Source organism: Stylophora pistillata, chromosome 1 (genome assembly GCF_964205215.1).
Source record: "Stylophora pistillata chromosome 1, jaStyPist1.2, whole genome shotgun sequence".
In the NCBI taxonomy this organism is placed as follows: domain Eukaryota; kingdom Metazoa; phylum Cnidaria; class Anthozoa; order Scleractinia; family Pocilloporidae; genus Stylophora; species Stylophora pistillata.
The window spans coordinates 7803249-7819419 of NC_142519.1; the positions used below are offsets into that span (position 1 = coordinate 7803249).

Consider the following 16171-nt stretch of genomic DNA (forward strand, 5'->3'; position numbering starts at 1 on the left):
GGCCTTTGGTTGGGCGGCTGGCGGGGCCGTACGGACTCTCCCGTCCCTTTCGATTGGACACCTTCGAAACTCAAGGTCCTTGGAGTGTTTATCGGTCCTGGTAACCTGGAAGAGGATAATTGGCGCCCGCGCATTTCTGCGGTGGACCATGTTTTCAAATCCTAGCGTTCACGTGTTCTGACCTTTTGCGGCAAGGCTCTCGTTATTAATGCTCTCGCCCTCTCCCGGGTCTGGTATGTGGCGTCACTCATCCACATGCCGGCTTGGGTGGAGACGGAGCTTACTCGACTTGTGTTTTCATTCTTTTGGTCTGGCAAGCGGGAGCTCGTCGCCCGCGCTGCAGTAGTGCAGCCAGCTCTTTTTGGTGGTTTTTCAGTGGTCAGTGTTCGCTTCAAGGTGTGGGCTCTTCTGGGTCAATGGGTGAGGAGGTTTGCCTCCTCTCCCTCCAGTTGGGTCTCACTGATGTCGTTTTGGTTTCAGTCTGTCCTTGGTGTCTCTCCTCTCGTTGCGTTTTCCCGCCCTTTTTCTGTTGACTCTAGAGCCTTGCCACCATTCTACCAGTCTCTGATCCTAGCGTGGCGGAAACTTGATGGGTCTTTTGCCACGTCCAGGGATTGCCTTGTTTATGCTTCTTCGTCTCCTTTGGTCTGTTCCCCTGTTGTCAGCATGTCTTCTAAGTCATGCTATTTGTATCTCCTTTCTGAGAACATGGTCCAGCCCCGTTGTGTGTACAAGTATGAACTTCAATTCCCTAATCTTGATTGGCCTGCCACGTGGCGTACCCTGTCTATGTTCGACCTGGATCGTCGTGTCACCGACCTTAACTGGAAGATTGCGCATGGCGTTCTGTACACCGCTCGGCGTCTCTCTCTTTTTGGTTTGTCGGTTTCTCCGTTCTGTTTTTGCGGTCCCCAGGTTGAGTCACTTGAGCATCTGTTTTACTATTGTCCGCTTGCTCAGAGTGTTCTCTCCTGGGTCCAGTCTTTGTTGTTCGTTTTCTCCCCTATGAGTCCTGTCATTCTTTTACGTCATGTTCTTTTCGGGTTTAAGACGAGTGAATTGATTTCTGTCCCTTGGGGTTTCGTCTACTTTCTTAATGTTTCTAAGTACTGTATTTGGTTGTGTAGGAACGATTACCGGTTCCGTAATGTTCGTCCTGGTGCCGTTGCGGTGATTGCGTCCATTAAAGCCCGCTTGAAGTTTTATCTACCTCTAGCCTTCAGGCGGTGCAAATCTAGCAGACGTCGTCGCTTCTTCCACAGACAGTGGTGCGCTCGTGGCGTTATTGCTTCTGTCTCAGGCAACTCTCTGGTCTTCAATCTTTAGTTCTCCCCCTTCTCCCCCGTGTGTTCCTGTGTCCGTCATGTTGCCTTTTGTGCTGGGTCTCCTTCATTGGTGTACTGCACAGGGGTTTTGTTACGTTTCAGTCCTGTTGTGTCTGTCATGTAGCCACTTGTGCTGGATCTCCTTCATTGGTGTACTGCACAGTGGTTCTGTTCTATTCATGTTTTGTCCATGTTTTTGTTTGCTTTTGTCCCTACTGTGGTAGGTAAGTGTGTCAGCGGGTATGCGTGAGTGTGGTATTTTGGTGCTTTGACTAACCATTATCACTAATCTGAGCATGGGAGTTTAATCTTTGAAAGTGTGTGATTAACCTGGGAGGTGGGGTTCGATCCCCCAGCGAGTTTGGCGTCCTGGTGGGCCCTCCGTTTATGGCGGTCCCAACTCTCAAGCCCTTGCACTCTGGCGGCGGGTTTGGATTAGACATTTAGGTCGGCAGGCATTGCACCGCCCTCACGGGAGCCTGGCCGTCCGCCTTAAACATAAAAAAACTGCACTGATGAGGCCCACATGACGCGGGATTCTTCTTGTCGGTAAGTGTTCGCTCCTTTCCCTAGTGGTTGGGAGTTTGTTTTGTGGTGTGCTTGTTTGTTTTTTTGGAGTTCTAGTCGGATAAGTGAGTACCTGCCGGGAGCGAAAACTTGCGACTTTTTCCTCCTTGGCAGTGGTTTTTTTCTTTTATTCGGGTCGGTCACCCATCCCTTTTTGGGATTTCTTGGGTGGAGCCGAACTTACCTTGGTCTCACAATGGTTGTTGCTTTTAAGAGGTCAATCGACATTGACTGTCGGGGACTCCCTGAGGGGTTGTCTTTCCCGGACGTCATGCCGTTGATCCTCGGGTTTTTTGAGACTGAGTCTCAATATGGTGTTGCGGCAGTTCAAGCGTGTCCTGGTCGTGTGGCCAGAGTCACTTTTGTTGCTGGTGGTGAGCCTGCTAAGGCTCATTTTGAGGAGTTAGGTGTAGTGGTACTGGATGGGGTGGAGTGTAGGGTGGCTCAGCCCCCCCCCCCCTCCCCAGATGTCAACCGTTGTGGTTTCCTGGTTCCCTTTTGAGGGTCCAAATGAAGCCATCACCTCTGCCCTGTCAGCCTACGGCCCCATTAAGAGCGTGAGGCATCAAGCCTGGCCTGATAGACCGTCTGTATCCACAGGGTCTAGGATAGTTTCAATGGTGGTGAAGAAGGAGATTCCAAGGTTTATCTCCGTACGTGGGGCTAGATGTAAGGTTTGGTATAGGGGTCAGCCCCTACGGTGTGACTTGTGTCACAAAGTTGGTCACCGTTCCTCTGAATGCCCTGTCAAGTGTAAATGTTTCAAGTGTGCTAAAGAAGGTCATCTGGCCCGGAATTGTCCCAATCCAGCAATGGCCTCTGCGGCTATCGAGCCTGTAGCTGATCCCGTGGCTGTTCCTCCAGCGGAGATCACTCCCGCCGAAGAAGAGACTCCCGACACTGTTATTGAAGACTCTGAGGATGAAGTTGGTTCATCTCCAGACTCAGATGCAAGCGAAGACCGGTTCGCCTCTTGTGAGTCGACTGGAAATGAGGTTATTATACCAGCAACCGAGGGCTTTGCTAACCCTGCTGACTCTGACATGGCTGGTGAAAGTGGTCCCTGGACCACTGTTTCCCGGAAACGCCCTGCTTCCTCTGCTCCCGTTTCAGTTAAGAGGACTCAACAGGCCCCGTCTAAAAGTGCTGCGGTTTCACCCATGAGCGATATCCGCAATAGTGGCCCTGATGTTTTCCTTGAAGTTCCGGAATTGGCAGCCTGTTCTGCAGACCACCGTGCAATCCTGTGGGAGATTGCGGTTGATTATCGTAAACCGCTTGATTAGCGAAAACGTTTTTGTCGTTGGACTTCAGATCCCCGCTTTATTGGCTTGAGAGATGAAGACTATAAGACTGCTATGGAATTTTGCAACAAAAAGTTCCCAAAGTAATTAATTAAGGTCATATAAAAAAAAAAAAAAAAAAAAAAGAAAATAATTAGTTAAGTAATGAGCGGGTGTGTTTAATTTCCGGGAGTGAGTGTGTAATTTTTAAGGGAGGTGGGGTTCGATTCCCCAGCGAGTTTGGCGTCTGGTGACCCTCGTTTATGGTGGTCCCCATCCCTAAGGCATTGCACGCCAGCCAATGGGTTGGGATTAGACATGTAGGTCGGCGGGATTGCACCTCCCTTCATCGGGGCCCAGCCGTACACCTTAAACATAAAAAAAACTGGACTGATGAGGCCCACATGACGCGGGTTTTTGCTTGTTGGTAAGTGTTCGCTCCTTTCCCTAGTGGTTGGGAGTTTGGTTTGTGGTGTGCTTGTTTTTGGTGAGGTCTAGTATCAGTTAAGTGAGTACCTGCCGGGAGGGAAAACTTGTGATCTTTTCCTCTCGGTCAGGTTTCTCCTTTTTCGCTTTTGGTCGGTGTTTGGTTACCCATCCCTTTGCTTTGTCTTTGGGTTGGGGCCGAACTTCAGGATGATTGTTTCCTTTAGTAGGACAATCGATGTGGACTGCAAGGGGCTCCCCGAGGAGATGCTTTTTCCTGAGACAGTAAAGTTACTCCTCGAGTATTTTGATCGTGAGTCTGATCGTGTTGTGGAGGCAGTGCAGGCGTGCCCTGGTCGCGTTGCCAGGGTTACTTTTGCAGCTGATGTGGCCAAGCTTTTTTTTGAAGAGTTGGGCGTGGTTAAGTTAGGTGAGGTGGAGTGTAGGGTGGTTACACCTCCTCCTCCCCCACCTCAACTTACCACTGTGGTTCTGTCTTGGTTCCCTTTTGAGGCCTCCAATGAAGCGATACGTACTGCGTTGTCTGCTTTTGGCATCGTCAAGTCTGTCCGTCATCAGTCTTGGTCGGGTAGACCCTCGGTCTTTACTGGGTTTAGAATTATTCAGATGGTGGTTCAGAAAGTTATTCCACCCTTCATTGGTATTAGAGGTATACGTTGTAGGGTTTGGTACAGGGGGCAACCCCTGCAGTGCACTGTGTGCCGTAAAATAGGCCATAAGGCTGCGAGTTGCCCTTCCAAGGGCAAGTGTTTTAGGTGTTCACAGCAAGGCCATTTTGCTAGAGATTGTAAGGCCACCGTTGATGTACCTACAGTCACAGACGATGTCGAGCCATCCGCTATGCCTGAAGAGCCGCCCGCTGACAGTGCTGATGAAGCCTGCTCGCTCTCATCTGAGGCGAGTGAAGATCGCTCCACCTCTTTAAACGAGGGTGAGGAATTACCAAATGATTGTGTACCGGCAACACAGGGTTTTGCTAACCCTGTCTCCGATATGGATGTCGGAGAGACGACCTCTGCTTCTCGGAAGCGTTCAGCCTCCCCGGCTCCCACTTCTGCTAATAACACTGTCAAGAGGACCCAACAGGTCCCACCCACTGATTCTGCTGCTGCAGCCAAGCCTATTGCTGTTACTCCCTCTGAACTTTCCGCTGCTTTTTTAAAGGACCCGTGGCTTAGCACTATTTCATCCGAGGACCGGGTTTTATTGGCCGAGATTGCTGTGTTACATCACCTGCCTGCTCCTGCTGGTAAAGATATTTCCGTTTGGTACTCTGATCCGAGATATGTTTTTGAACATCGTGAAATTTCTACTGCCTTTAGGCTTTACCGGTCCCTTAAAAAATCTAAAGAACCAAAATAAAATATATAATTAACTTAGGCTTAAAAAGAAAAACTAAAAGAAAAAATTAGTTAAGCTTTGAGTGGGTGTGTTTAATTTCTGGGTGTGTGTGTGTTAATTTTTAAGTGAGGTGGGGTTCGATTCCCCAGCGAGTTTGGCGTCTGGTGACCCTCTTTTTTGGTGGTCCCCTTCCCTAAGGCATTGCACGTAAGCCAATGGGTTGGGATTAGACATGTAGGTCGGCGGGATTGCACCTCCCTTCATCGGGGCCCGACCGTCCACCTTAAACATAAAAAAGTGCACTGATGAGGCCAAAATAGGTCGAAACAGTGTGCGCCCTACTTACCTGACGCGGGATTTCATCTTTGCAAGGGAAAGTGTCGGTCCGAAACCTCATCTTGGGCAAGGATTTTGTAAGTATTCTCTCATTTTCAATTTATTCGACTGTGCTAAGTACCTGCCGGGAGTGGAACGCCAGTCCTTTTTTGGTCACCCATCTCTTTTTTGTTTTTTTTCGGTGGGTCCGAACTTTGTTGGGAACCCATCCAGGTTTCAGCTTTGCTGAACTTGGTGGGTTTTTTGCCTTTTTTGGCAATTGTTGCAGTCCTTTTTCTCTCCTTTCTTTCCTTTTTGTTTTTTTTCTCTCTTCCTATTCCTTTTCAAAATGTTAATTTGTGCTAGAACTTGTGTTGTCCATGCTACGGCGGCAGTTACGGTCCACCCTAGACCAGCTGTTCTCAAAATGTTAGAAAAAGTAATCGACTTTAATAAACTATCTGCGGTTCAGTTCGTTCCGGGAGGCCTTATTCGCCTCACTTTTAAAGATCCTGATGATATGGCGAGTCTTGTTGAGTCCGGTTTCATCAATCTCGATGGCGTAGAATGTAGCGTCACTGATTCTGATCGTCCGCACACGCTCGTCTACATCCATCATTACCCCGCTGAAGGGGATGATGAGATCCTTTGCGAGGACTTCAAGATTTTCGGGAAAGTCTTCTTATGTAAACGTCAGGCATTCATGGGGCGACCAGATCTTCTTATTGGATCGCAAATTCTTACTATGTCCATGGAAAAACCAATCCCCGCACAAATTACCATCGACGGCTACCCTGTGCGTATTTGGTATCGTGGTATAAAGCCATTCTGCTTTATCTGTAAAATCATGGGCCATAAAGCTGCTGACTGTCCCTACAATGGAAAATGCAGGCAATGTGGGGAAGCTGGTCATCTTGCCCGTAACTGCCCTTCCCGCCGTACCGGAAATGTCTGGGGCTCTACGCCCCATGTTGTTCCCCCGGCCGCTGATTTCCCGCCCATTTCTTCTGGAGATGTGGCCAATCTGCCGGGCAACGTTCCTTGTCCACCCAACGATTCTGTTGATCTTCCGTCTGAAGAAATGGTCATCTCTGCTCCTGGCGAAGCCAGTAATAATGAATTCAATGTTTCAATTAACGTATCTAATTCATCTGAGGCCTCAGGAATAAATTGTACTCCTAATAATAGTATCGCTGGTCAAAGCACCAGTTTAGTCAATAATAGTGAGACCGGTCAAAGTACCGGTCCTTTAGTTAATAATAGTGTTAAGTCTGGTCAAAGTACCAGTCCAATAGTTATTGATAATGTTAAGTCTGGTCAAAGTACCAGTGAAATAGTTAAGTCTGGTCAAAGTACCAGTTCTTTAGTTAAGTCTGGTCAAAGTACCAGTGAAATAGTTAAGTCTGGTCAAAATACCAGTAAAATAGTTAAGTCTGGTCAAAGTACCAGTACCAGTAATACTAGTGTTGGTCAAAGTACCACTAAAGTAGTCAATGTGGGTGATGTCGATGATGATATCACCGAATTCTCCTCTTAGGACTCTACCCCTGTTCAGGGCTCAGAGTCTCCTGATATTTCTGAATTCTCCTCTCCTCTCACGAGGAGCATGTCATCGGACGGTTTCGAAGTTGTCTCCAGGAAACGCTCTTAGAAACGTGTCATGGCTCCTTCTCATGCTCAGTTGGCGAGTGCGGTCTCTAAGCGTACGAAGGCTGTCCCCAATCATCCCAGTAGGAAGGGGAAACCCCAGCCCCAGCCCTGGCTTTCATGAGGGTCATCCATCTCTTCCTCATGGCTTTGTCTCTGCTTACTTTGAATGTCAATGGCATCAGGGACCGGTCGAAGCGTGATGGTCTCGTGCAATGGTTGCGCTCTCTCCCGGTGAAGGTGGATGTTATCTGCCTTCAAGAGACTCATTGTGTTTCCTTAACTGAATGTTCATCGTGGTTTTCCTCGTCTGGTTTCTTGTCTGTGCTAGCCCCGGGTTCTATTCACTCTTGTGGGTGTGTTGTTCTCTATCGTCCCTCTATCTCTCTTCTAAACTCTTGGTCTGCTGATGGTCGTTTCTTACAATGCGAATTCTCGTTTCATGATAAAATTTTCCGAGTTGTCTGTGTCTATGCTCCTAATTGCAACCCTGCACGAGACCTGTTTTTCGATGGCCTTCATTCAAGGATCGACCCTTCCATCCTTACGGTCCTTGCTGGAGATTTCAATGCTGTATTTGATAGGGCTCGAGATAGGCGTGGCCCAGACCCCGCCTCCTTGTCTGGAGATAGTTCTCCCACACTAAACCATCTTTTTGTGGCGTCCTGCGTCATTGACATCTGGCGTTATCTCCACCCCACTACTCCTGGGTTCACCTGGACCAGGTGGAATGGCAGTTTAGCGTCGCGTATTGACCTTTTTGGGGTCCCATTTGCGTGGGTCCCATCAGTGTCGTCTTGTTCCGTGTATGTGTGTCCGTTCTCCGACCATCGCGGTTTGTGTTTGTCTCTGTCTGTTCCCGATGCCGTTGCACCTGGCCCAGGCTACTGGAAGCTGAATACTTCCATCCTCGACGATCCGGACTATCGTCAACTAGTCCGTGATGAATGGTCTGCTTGGCGCCTTGCCATCCCCCGCTTTCCTTCTCCAGCTAAGTGGTGGGATCGTGGGAAAAGTAAAATCAAGGGGCTTACTATCCGCTTTTGTGCAAATAAAGCCCGCACAACATCTTCATCCAGAGATGCCCTGGTACGTCTTGTCCAGCATCTTCAGGTCAAAGCTGATGCTGGAATTACTTACTGCATTGACCCTTGGCGGTCTGCTTGTTCCGAGCTTGCTCGGCTTGATTCCCATGCTGCGAGGGGGGCTCAGGTGCGTGCGAGAGTCCGATGGGTTGAAGAGGGTGAGTCTTCCTCGCAGTATTTTCTTCGTCTCGAGAAAAAACGCTCCGCTGACCGTCATATCTCTGCGCTGAGAGAGCCTGATGGCTCTATCGTCTCGTCTTCTGCCGATCTCTGTGCGTCTCTTGGTTCCTTCTATTCTAGTCTTTATACAGCCTCTCCTACTGACCCTCATGTTCAATCTTCTCTTCTTGAAAATTTGTATTCTGTTCTCTCTCAAGATCAGGCCAACAGTTGTGAGGGCCCTCTTACATCATCAGAGGTCCTCGTCGCTCTCAAGGGCATGGCTCGTAACAAGGCACCTGGTTTAGACGGCCTGCCTATGGAATTCTATCTCCGTTTCTGGGACGTGGTTGGCTCTGATCTTGTTTCTGTTCTTAACGAATGCTATTCCTCTGGTTTTCTCTCCCTCTCTCAGCGCAGAGGTATCATCACTCTGTCTTTCAAGAAGGGGGACCGCCTTGACCCCAAAAATTGGCGGCCCATATCTCTTCTAAAAGTTGATTATAAACTTGCTTCTCGTGCCATAGCTGGGCGTCTCCTCCGGGTAATACACCTCGTTGTCAGCCGTGATCAAACATGCGGAGTCCCCGGCCGTTTCATCGGAGAAAATGTGGCTCTGCTTAGAGACGTTGTCAGCTATACTGAGTCTTCTGGCACCCCTGTCGCCATCCTGTCCCTCGATCAAGAGAAGGCTTTTGACCGTGTGGATTGGGGCTTCATGCGGTCCACTCTCGTCACCATGGGCTTTGGCCCTTCTTTTGTCGCGTGGGTCGACTTGTTCTATACTCATGTTCAAAGCGTGGTCAATGTGAATGGGTTCCTGACTCCTTTCTTTAGCCTTTCTCGTGGTGTCCGGCAGGGGTGCCCTCTTTCTCCCCTCCTATATGTTCTTGTGTCTGAGGTTCTTGCGTGTAGTATCCGTGCATACCCCCGTATCAAGGGTCTGTCTCTCCCTGGGTGTCCCGTACTGTCTCCCATCTCGCAGTACGCGGACGATACATCTTTAATCCTTACCACTGATTCTGGCATTCTGGCTGCCCTTGAGACTTACAAGCTTTTTGAACTATCTTCTGGATCTAAGATCAACCTTTCTAAGTCCAAGGGTCTCTGGTTGGGTGGTTGGCGGGGTCGCACGGACCCCCTAGTTCCTTTTGACTGGTCTCCTGCTAAGCTCAAGGTGCTGGGGGTGTTTGTCGGCCCCGGTAACCTTGATGAAGACAACTGGCGTCCTCGCATTAATGCGGTGGACCGTGTTCTCAAGTCTTGGCGTTCTCGTGTTCTCTCTTTTCATGGCAAGGCCCTAGTCATTAACGCTCTCGCCCTCTCCCGGGTTTGGTATGTGGCCTCTCTTATCCACATGCCGGCCTGGGTGGAGGCGAAGCTTTCCCGTCTTGTTTTCTCGTTTTTCTGGTCTGGCAAGTGTGAGCTCGTCTCCCGTTCGGCCGTGGTTCAATCTCCCCTTTTTGGTGGTTTTTCTGTGGTTAATATTCAGTCCAAGGTGAGGGCCCTCCTTGGTCAATGGGTGAGGATATTCGTCTCCTCCCCATCCAGTTGGGTCGCTCTCATGTCCTTTTGGTTTAACTCTTTGTTTGGTGTCTCTCCTCTTGTTGTGTTTTCTCGTCCTTTTAGTTTCGACCTCAGGGTCTTGCCGCCCTTCTATCAAGCTCTGGTTTTGGCCTGGCGTAAGCTCGACGGGGCTTTCGCCACGTCAAAAAACTCTTTAGTCTACGGCTCTTCATGCCCTCTTGTTTGTTCTCCCGTTCTTACTATGTCTACCAAGTCTTGCTACCTATATCTTCTCTCTGAGAACATGGTCCAGCCTTATTGTGTCCTTAAGTTTCTATTCATCTATCCCAACCTTGACTGGCCTGCCACGTGGCGTGCCCTATCCTTCTTTTATCTTGACCGTCGTGTCATCGACCTAAATTGGAAGATTGCGCACGGCGTCCTGTACACCGCCCGGCGTCTCTCCTCTTTTGGTTTATCTGTTCCTCTCTCGTGTTTTTGTGGACCCACGGTCGAGTCACTCAAGCATTTGTTCTTCTACTGTCCACTTGCTCAGAGTGTTCTCGCCTGGGTCCAGTCCTTGCTGTTTTCTTTCTCTCCTATGTGTCCTGCCATCTCTTTACGTCATGTCCTCTTTGGTTTCAACTCTAGTGAACTGGTTTCTGTCCCGCGTGTCTTTGTCTATCTGCTCAATGTTTCTAAGTTCTGTATTAGGCGAAGTAGGAACGATTTCCGTTTCCGTAACGTTCGTCCTGGCGCTGTGGCGGTGATTGCTTCTATCAAGGCCCGCCTGAAGTTTTATTTACCAATTTCCTTCAGGCGGTGCAAGTCTGACAGGCGTCGTCGCGTCTTCCATCATCAGTGGGGCGCCCGTGGCATCATAGCTTCAGTGGTAAACGACTCCCTTGTCTTTTCCATTTAGTCCTGCTCCCCGTAGTTATTTAGTTTCCCTTTTTGCTCGAATGAGTGTGTCTCGGTGCTGCTCGTGCTGGGTCTCCTTTATTGGTGTACTGCACAGTAGCCTCGTTCTTCTTTTGCTTGAGTGACGTGTGATCTTTTGCTTGAGTGAGCGTGTCTTTGTGCTGCTTGTGCTGGGTCTCCTTCATTGGTGTACTGCACAGTAGCCTAATTGTTAGTATCTGTTTCGTAACCCATGTGCTGGGTCTCCTTCGTTGGTGCACTGCACTGGGCCAGTATCGTTCGTTCTGTCTACTTTGTAAGTGTGTCTGTCCGCTGCTTGTGCTGGATCTCCTTTGTTGGTGCACTGCACAGTAGCCTTTCGTGAGTATTTGTTTTGTTGTCCATGTGCTGGTCTCCTTTGTTGGTGTACTGCACTGGTCTGTTTGTCTTTGTTCGTTTTAGTTCTGTGTACCCAATTTTTGGTTTCTGTGAGGTGGGGTTCGATTCCCCAGCGAGTTTGGCGTCTGGTGACCCTCGTTTCTGTGGACCCTAACACTAAGGCATTGCACGCAAGCCATGGGTGGGATTAGTCCTGTTGGTCGGCGGGCATTGCACACGCCCTTCATCGGGGGCCCGGCCGTCCATCTTAAACATAAAAAAAAAACTGCACTGATGAGGCCCAGGATTTACTCCTTCACCTCCACAGTATTCACTCTACTTTGGGATTCTGCGCAGGATCACTCTTGGGGCACGGACTCTTGTGAGTATTTGTCTTTTGGTTGATTTTAGTCCTCTTTCGCCTTTTTATCTTTCGGCGTTTTTCGGACTTCTTCGGCAACCCTGCCGATTTCTGGCTTCGAACTGATTTCGGAGGGTTTTTTCGGTCCTTTCTTCGGCCTTTCTCGACCGTGGTTTCCGGGTGTTCGGCGTTTTCCGATTTTTCCGGTGTGTTTTCGGCGAAACAAAATTTTTCGGTCGCCCATCCAGTTTTGGGCTGTGTTGCGTGGGGCCGAACTCACGTTTCTTGTTGAGTTCTGGGCACTACAAAATCTTAATTATGGTTGGTTTCCAAAGAACCATTGACATACGTTGTAATTTGTTCCCTAATGGGACAACTTCCACACAAATAGTTAGTTATATAGATGCCCACTTCCAAGAGCAAACTGGGCATGTTGCTAAAGTTGTGTCTATCCAGCAGTGCCCCGGTTTTATTGCCAGGGTGACTTTTGATGATGAAAAGGGTGCGTTAGCTATGTTCCACTATCAGGAATGTGGGTCGGTGGTTCTTAATGGGGTCGAATGTGAGGTCATTTCTCCCCCCCCCACCACCCCCTCAAGTTAGTATGGTCGTCGTCCACTGGTTTCCTTATGAGGGCCCAGTGGAATCAGTTAAGAACGCGCTTTCAAGCTATGGTGAGATCAAGTCTGTCCGCCATCAAATGTGGCCTGGCAAGCCGTCAGTCTCTACTGGCTGTCGTCTTGTCAGAATGGTTGTCAAAAAGGAAATCCCTCGTTTCATTTCCATCGGGGGTATTCGCTGCAAGGTGTGGTACCGTGACCAGCCTTTGCGATGCGATATATGTAGACAAGTTGGACACGCGGCAAAACAGTGCCCTGATAAGGGTAAGTGCCGCCGCTGCCACAAGGCGGGGCATTTTGCTAGGGAGTGTACATCTGCATGGATCCTTCCCCAGGCCCCCCCGGTGGCCCCTGGGGCCCCGGTTGGTAGCGCTGGTGGGGAGGAAGGGGCTGGCGATGATGGGCGTGACATTTATGAGGGCGATGCTGCTGAGGCGGCTGGTGATATCGAGTGCGAAGACGCTGTCGATGGTGATAGTGAGGCCGAACCCTTGGTGGGTGAAGCGGCCTCCCAGGTGTCAGGCATGGAATTGGGCACCCCTGTTTTGGACTCCAGCGGCCAACTGGTACAGGTACAGATTCCTGTCGTCCCCCCGGCCAGTGGTGACCCTGTGGCCGATGGGATAGCGGCTAGTACCCAGGCCTCGGTGTCGGGTGCTCCTCTCTTTGAGGCTTATGCTACCCAGGCAGTCCAAATGCTGTCTGTTGCAGCTAATAGTTTCCTTAGACAACTTGCTGATAGTGCCCCACAAGAGGTTGAGCTCGCTGAGTATCTAGCCAATGCCAGCGCTAATACTGATCTTTCTCCTCGGACTGGGTCAGAGAGTAATGTCAGTAATTGTAAAGGAAATAGTGAGGCTCCGAATGATGAGCAAACTAGAGGGGCAGACGCCTCGGGTAAGACCCCTTCTGGGTCAACTGAAAATAATGATAGAGAACTAGTGTCTAGTAATGAAGTAAATGGTGGTACTGACAGTGCCCCTAATTCAATTAGTGTAGTTAACGTTAATCACGGTAGCGCTACTGATAACACTCGTACTGACACTCGTGTGGTTGTGTTATTCTCTATCGTTCTTCTTTATCTCTTCTAAACTCCTGGTCTGCCGATGGTCGTTATCTGCAATGTGAATTCTCTCTCTTTGGCAAAGTCTTCCGTGGGGTCTGTGTCTATGCCCCTAACTGCAACCCTGCGCGGAATAAATTCCTTGATGACCTCCATTCGAAAGTCGATCCATCTGTCCCTACTGTGCTTACTGGGGATTTCAACGCCGTCTTTGACCGAGCCCTTGACCGGCGTGGTTCTGAACCTGCAAGTTCATACAGAGACAGTTCCTCTTCGCTGGCCCAGCTTTTCGAGGCATGTTGTGTTATGGATGTGTGGCGTTACCTCCATCCCTCCTCCTCGGGTTTCACCTGGACCAGGTGGGATGGCAGTTTGGCGTCACGCATTGATCTGTTTGGGGTGCCCTTTTCCTGGCTCCCATCGGTGTCCTCTTGCGCTATGTACTGCTGCCCCTTTTCGGACCACAGTGTAGTAGTGCTGTCTGTCTCTGTTCCCGACGTCGTCCCACCTGGGCCAGGCTACTGGAAACTGAACACATCCATGTTAGATGACCCGGAATATTGCCAGCTCGTTAGGGAAGAGTGGATTTCGTGGCGTCGTACCCTTCCTGGCTTCCCCTCTCTCGCCAAATGGTGGGACCGCGGGAAAGGTCGGATAAAAGGCCTTACCATTAGGTACTGTCGCAAAAAGTCATCTCAAACAACTGCATCGAGGGCTGCCCTCGTTCGCTTGATCGATCATCTTCGGGCCAAGCTGGATGCTGGCATGACCTCCTGCGCGGGCCCTTACCGATCTGCGCTGGCGGATCTGGCAGCTATGGACACCTACGTTGCCAAGGGTGCTCAAGTGCGATCAAGAGTTAAGTGGGTTGAGAAGGGAGAGTCCTCCTCGGCCTGTTTCTTCCGCCTGGAAAAGAAGCGGTCTGCCGACCGCCGCATCTCTGCGCTGAGAGAGCCCGGTGGCTCTATTGTTTCTTCTTCTGTTGCTTTGTGTGCCACTCTCGGCTCTTTCTATTCCGACTTGTATACGGCTTCTCCTACTGACACTTTGATCCAATCTTCTCTTTTGGGTAATCTGTCTTCTGTCCTTCCGCGAGATCGGGCTGATAGTTGTGAGGGCCTCCTCACCCCCCTCGAGGTCTATGAGGCTCTCAAGGGCATAAAGCGGGACAAGGCTCCTGGACTGGATGGCCTTCCAGCGGAGTTCTATCTTCGTTTCTGGGACGTAGTCGGTGCTGATCTCGTGGCTGTTCTTAACGACTGTTTTTCCTCCGGTTCTTTGTCTCTCTCTCAGCGTAGAGGTGTGATCTCGTTGTCTTTTAAAAAGGGGGATCGTCTTGATCCAAAGAATTGGCGTCCCATTTCGCTGTTGAATGTCGACTATAAACTGGCATCACGAACCATTGCTGGCCGGCTCCTCCGTGTCATTCACCTGGTCGTGCACCGGGACCAGACGTGTGGAGTGCCGGGTCGGTTCATAGGGGAGAATGTCACCTTTTTCCGTGATGTTGTGAGTTATGCTGAGTCTACGGGCACCGCGGTTGCAATCTTATCCCTCGACCAAGACAAGGCCTTCGACCGGGTGGATTGGGGCTTTTTGCGATCTACCCTTGTCACCATGGGTTTCGGCATCCAATTCATTGCTTGGGTAGACTTGTTCTACAGGCAGGTCCAAAGTGCCATTAATGTAAATGGTCATCTGACACCGTTTTTCGGTCTCTCGCGAGGTGTCCGGCAGGGGTGTCCCCTGTCTCCTCTGCTGTACGTTTTGGTTTCGGAGGTCCTTTCCAGTAGTATTCGCTCTAACCCCCGTATCGTTGGCCTTTCCTTCCCGGGGTGTCCCCCACTATCCCCCATATCTCAGTATGCTGACGACACGTCGTTAATTTTAACATCCGACGATGGGATCAAAGCTGCTCTGGAAGTTTATCATCAGTATGAGCGGGCGTCCGGGTCAAAGATCAACTTCGGAAAGTCCAAGGGCCTTTGGTTGGGCGGCTGGCGGGGCCGTACGGACTCCCCCATCCCTTTCGATTGGACACCTTCGAAACTCAAGGTCCTTGGAGTGTTTATCGGTCCTGGTAACCTGGAAGAGGATAATTGGCGCCCGCGCATTTCTGCGGTGGACCATGTTCTCAAATCCTGGCGTTCACGTGTTCTGACCTTTCGCGGCAAGGCTCTCGTTATTAATGCTCTCGCCCTCTCCCGGGTCTGGTATGTGGCGTCACTCATCCACATGCCGGCTTGGGTGGAGACGGAGCTTACTCGACTTGTGTTTCATTCTTTTGGTCTGGCAAGCGGGAGCTCGTCGCCCGCGCTGCAGTAGTACAGCCAGCTCTTTTTGGTGGTTTTTCAGTGGTCAGTGTTCGCTTCAAGGTGTGGGCTCTTCTGGGTCAATGGGTGAGGAGGTTTGCCTCCTCTCCCTCCAGTTGGGTCTCACTGATGTCGTTTTGGTTTCAGTCTGTCCTTGGTGTCTCTCCTCTCGTTGCGTTTTCCCGCCCTTTTTCTGTTGACTCTAGAGCCTTGCCACCATTCTACCAGTCTCTGATCCTAGCGTGGCGGAAACTTGATGGGTCTTTTGCCACGTCCAGGGATTGCCTTGTTTATGCTTCTTCGTCTCCTTTGGTCTGTTCCCCTGTTGTCAGCATGTCTTCTAAGTCATGCTATTTGTATCTCCTTTCTGAGAACATGGTCCAGCCCCGTTGTGTGTACAAGTATGAACTTCAATTCCCTAATCTTGATTGGCCTGCCACGTGGCGTACCCTGTCTATGTTCGACCTGGATCGTCGTGTCACCGACCTTAACTGGAAGATTGCGCATGGCGTTCTGTACACCGCTCGGCGTCTCTCTCTTTTTGGTTTGTCGGTTTCTCCGTTCTGTTTTTGCGGTCCCCAGGTTGAGTCACTTGAGCATCTGTTTTACTATTGTCCGCTTGCTCAGAGTGTTCTCTCCTGGGTCCAGTCTTTGTTGTTCGTTTTCTCCCCTATGAGTCCTGTCATTCTTTTACGTCATGTTCTTTTCGGGTTTAAGACGAGTGAATTGATTTCTGTCCCTTGGGGTTTCGTCTACTTTCTTAATGTTTCTAAGTACTGTATTTGGTTGTGTAGGAACGATTAGCGGTTCCGTAATGTTCGTCCTGGTGCCGTTGCGGTGATTGCGTCCATTAAAGCCCGCT

General features: G+C 50.1%; 2 protein-coding genes across 5 annotated transcripts in view; one reads left to right on the top strand and one right to left on the bottom strand.

The window, feature by feature from the left end:
- LOC148741091 (fibroleukin-like) overlaps nucleotides 1–16171 on the bottom strand; it is a 371193-nt gene that overhangs the window by 58638 nt on the left and 296384 nt on the right. The gene's annotated exons all lie outside the window — the stretch shown is intronic.
- LOC148741094 (uncharacterized) lies at nucleotides 163–1410 on the top strand. The gene has a single exon (XM_088756681.1). It carries the CDS (start codon nucleotides 256–258, stop codon nucleotides 1324–1326), a length of 1071 nt encoding a protein of 356 aa, XP_088612807.1. The 5' UTR covers nucleotides 163–255; the 3' UTR covers nucleotides 1327–1410.

Coding starts and splice junctions, on each gene's coding strand:
- LOC148741094 (XM_088756681.1), top strand. CDS start 256: ATGCCGGCTTGGGTGGAGACGGAGCTTACTCGACTTGTGTTTTCATTC.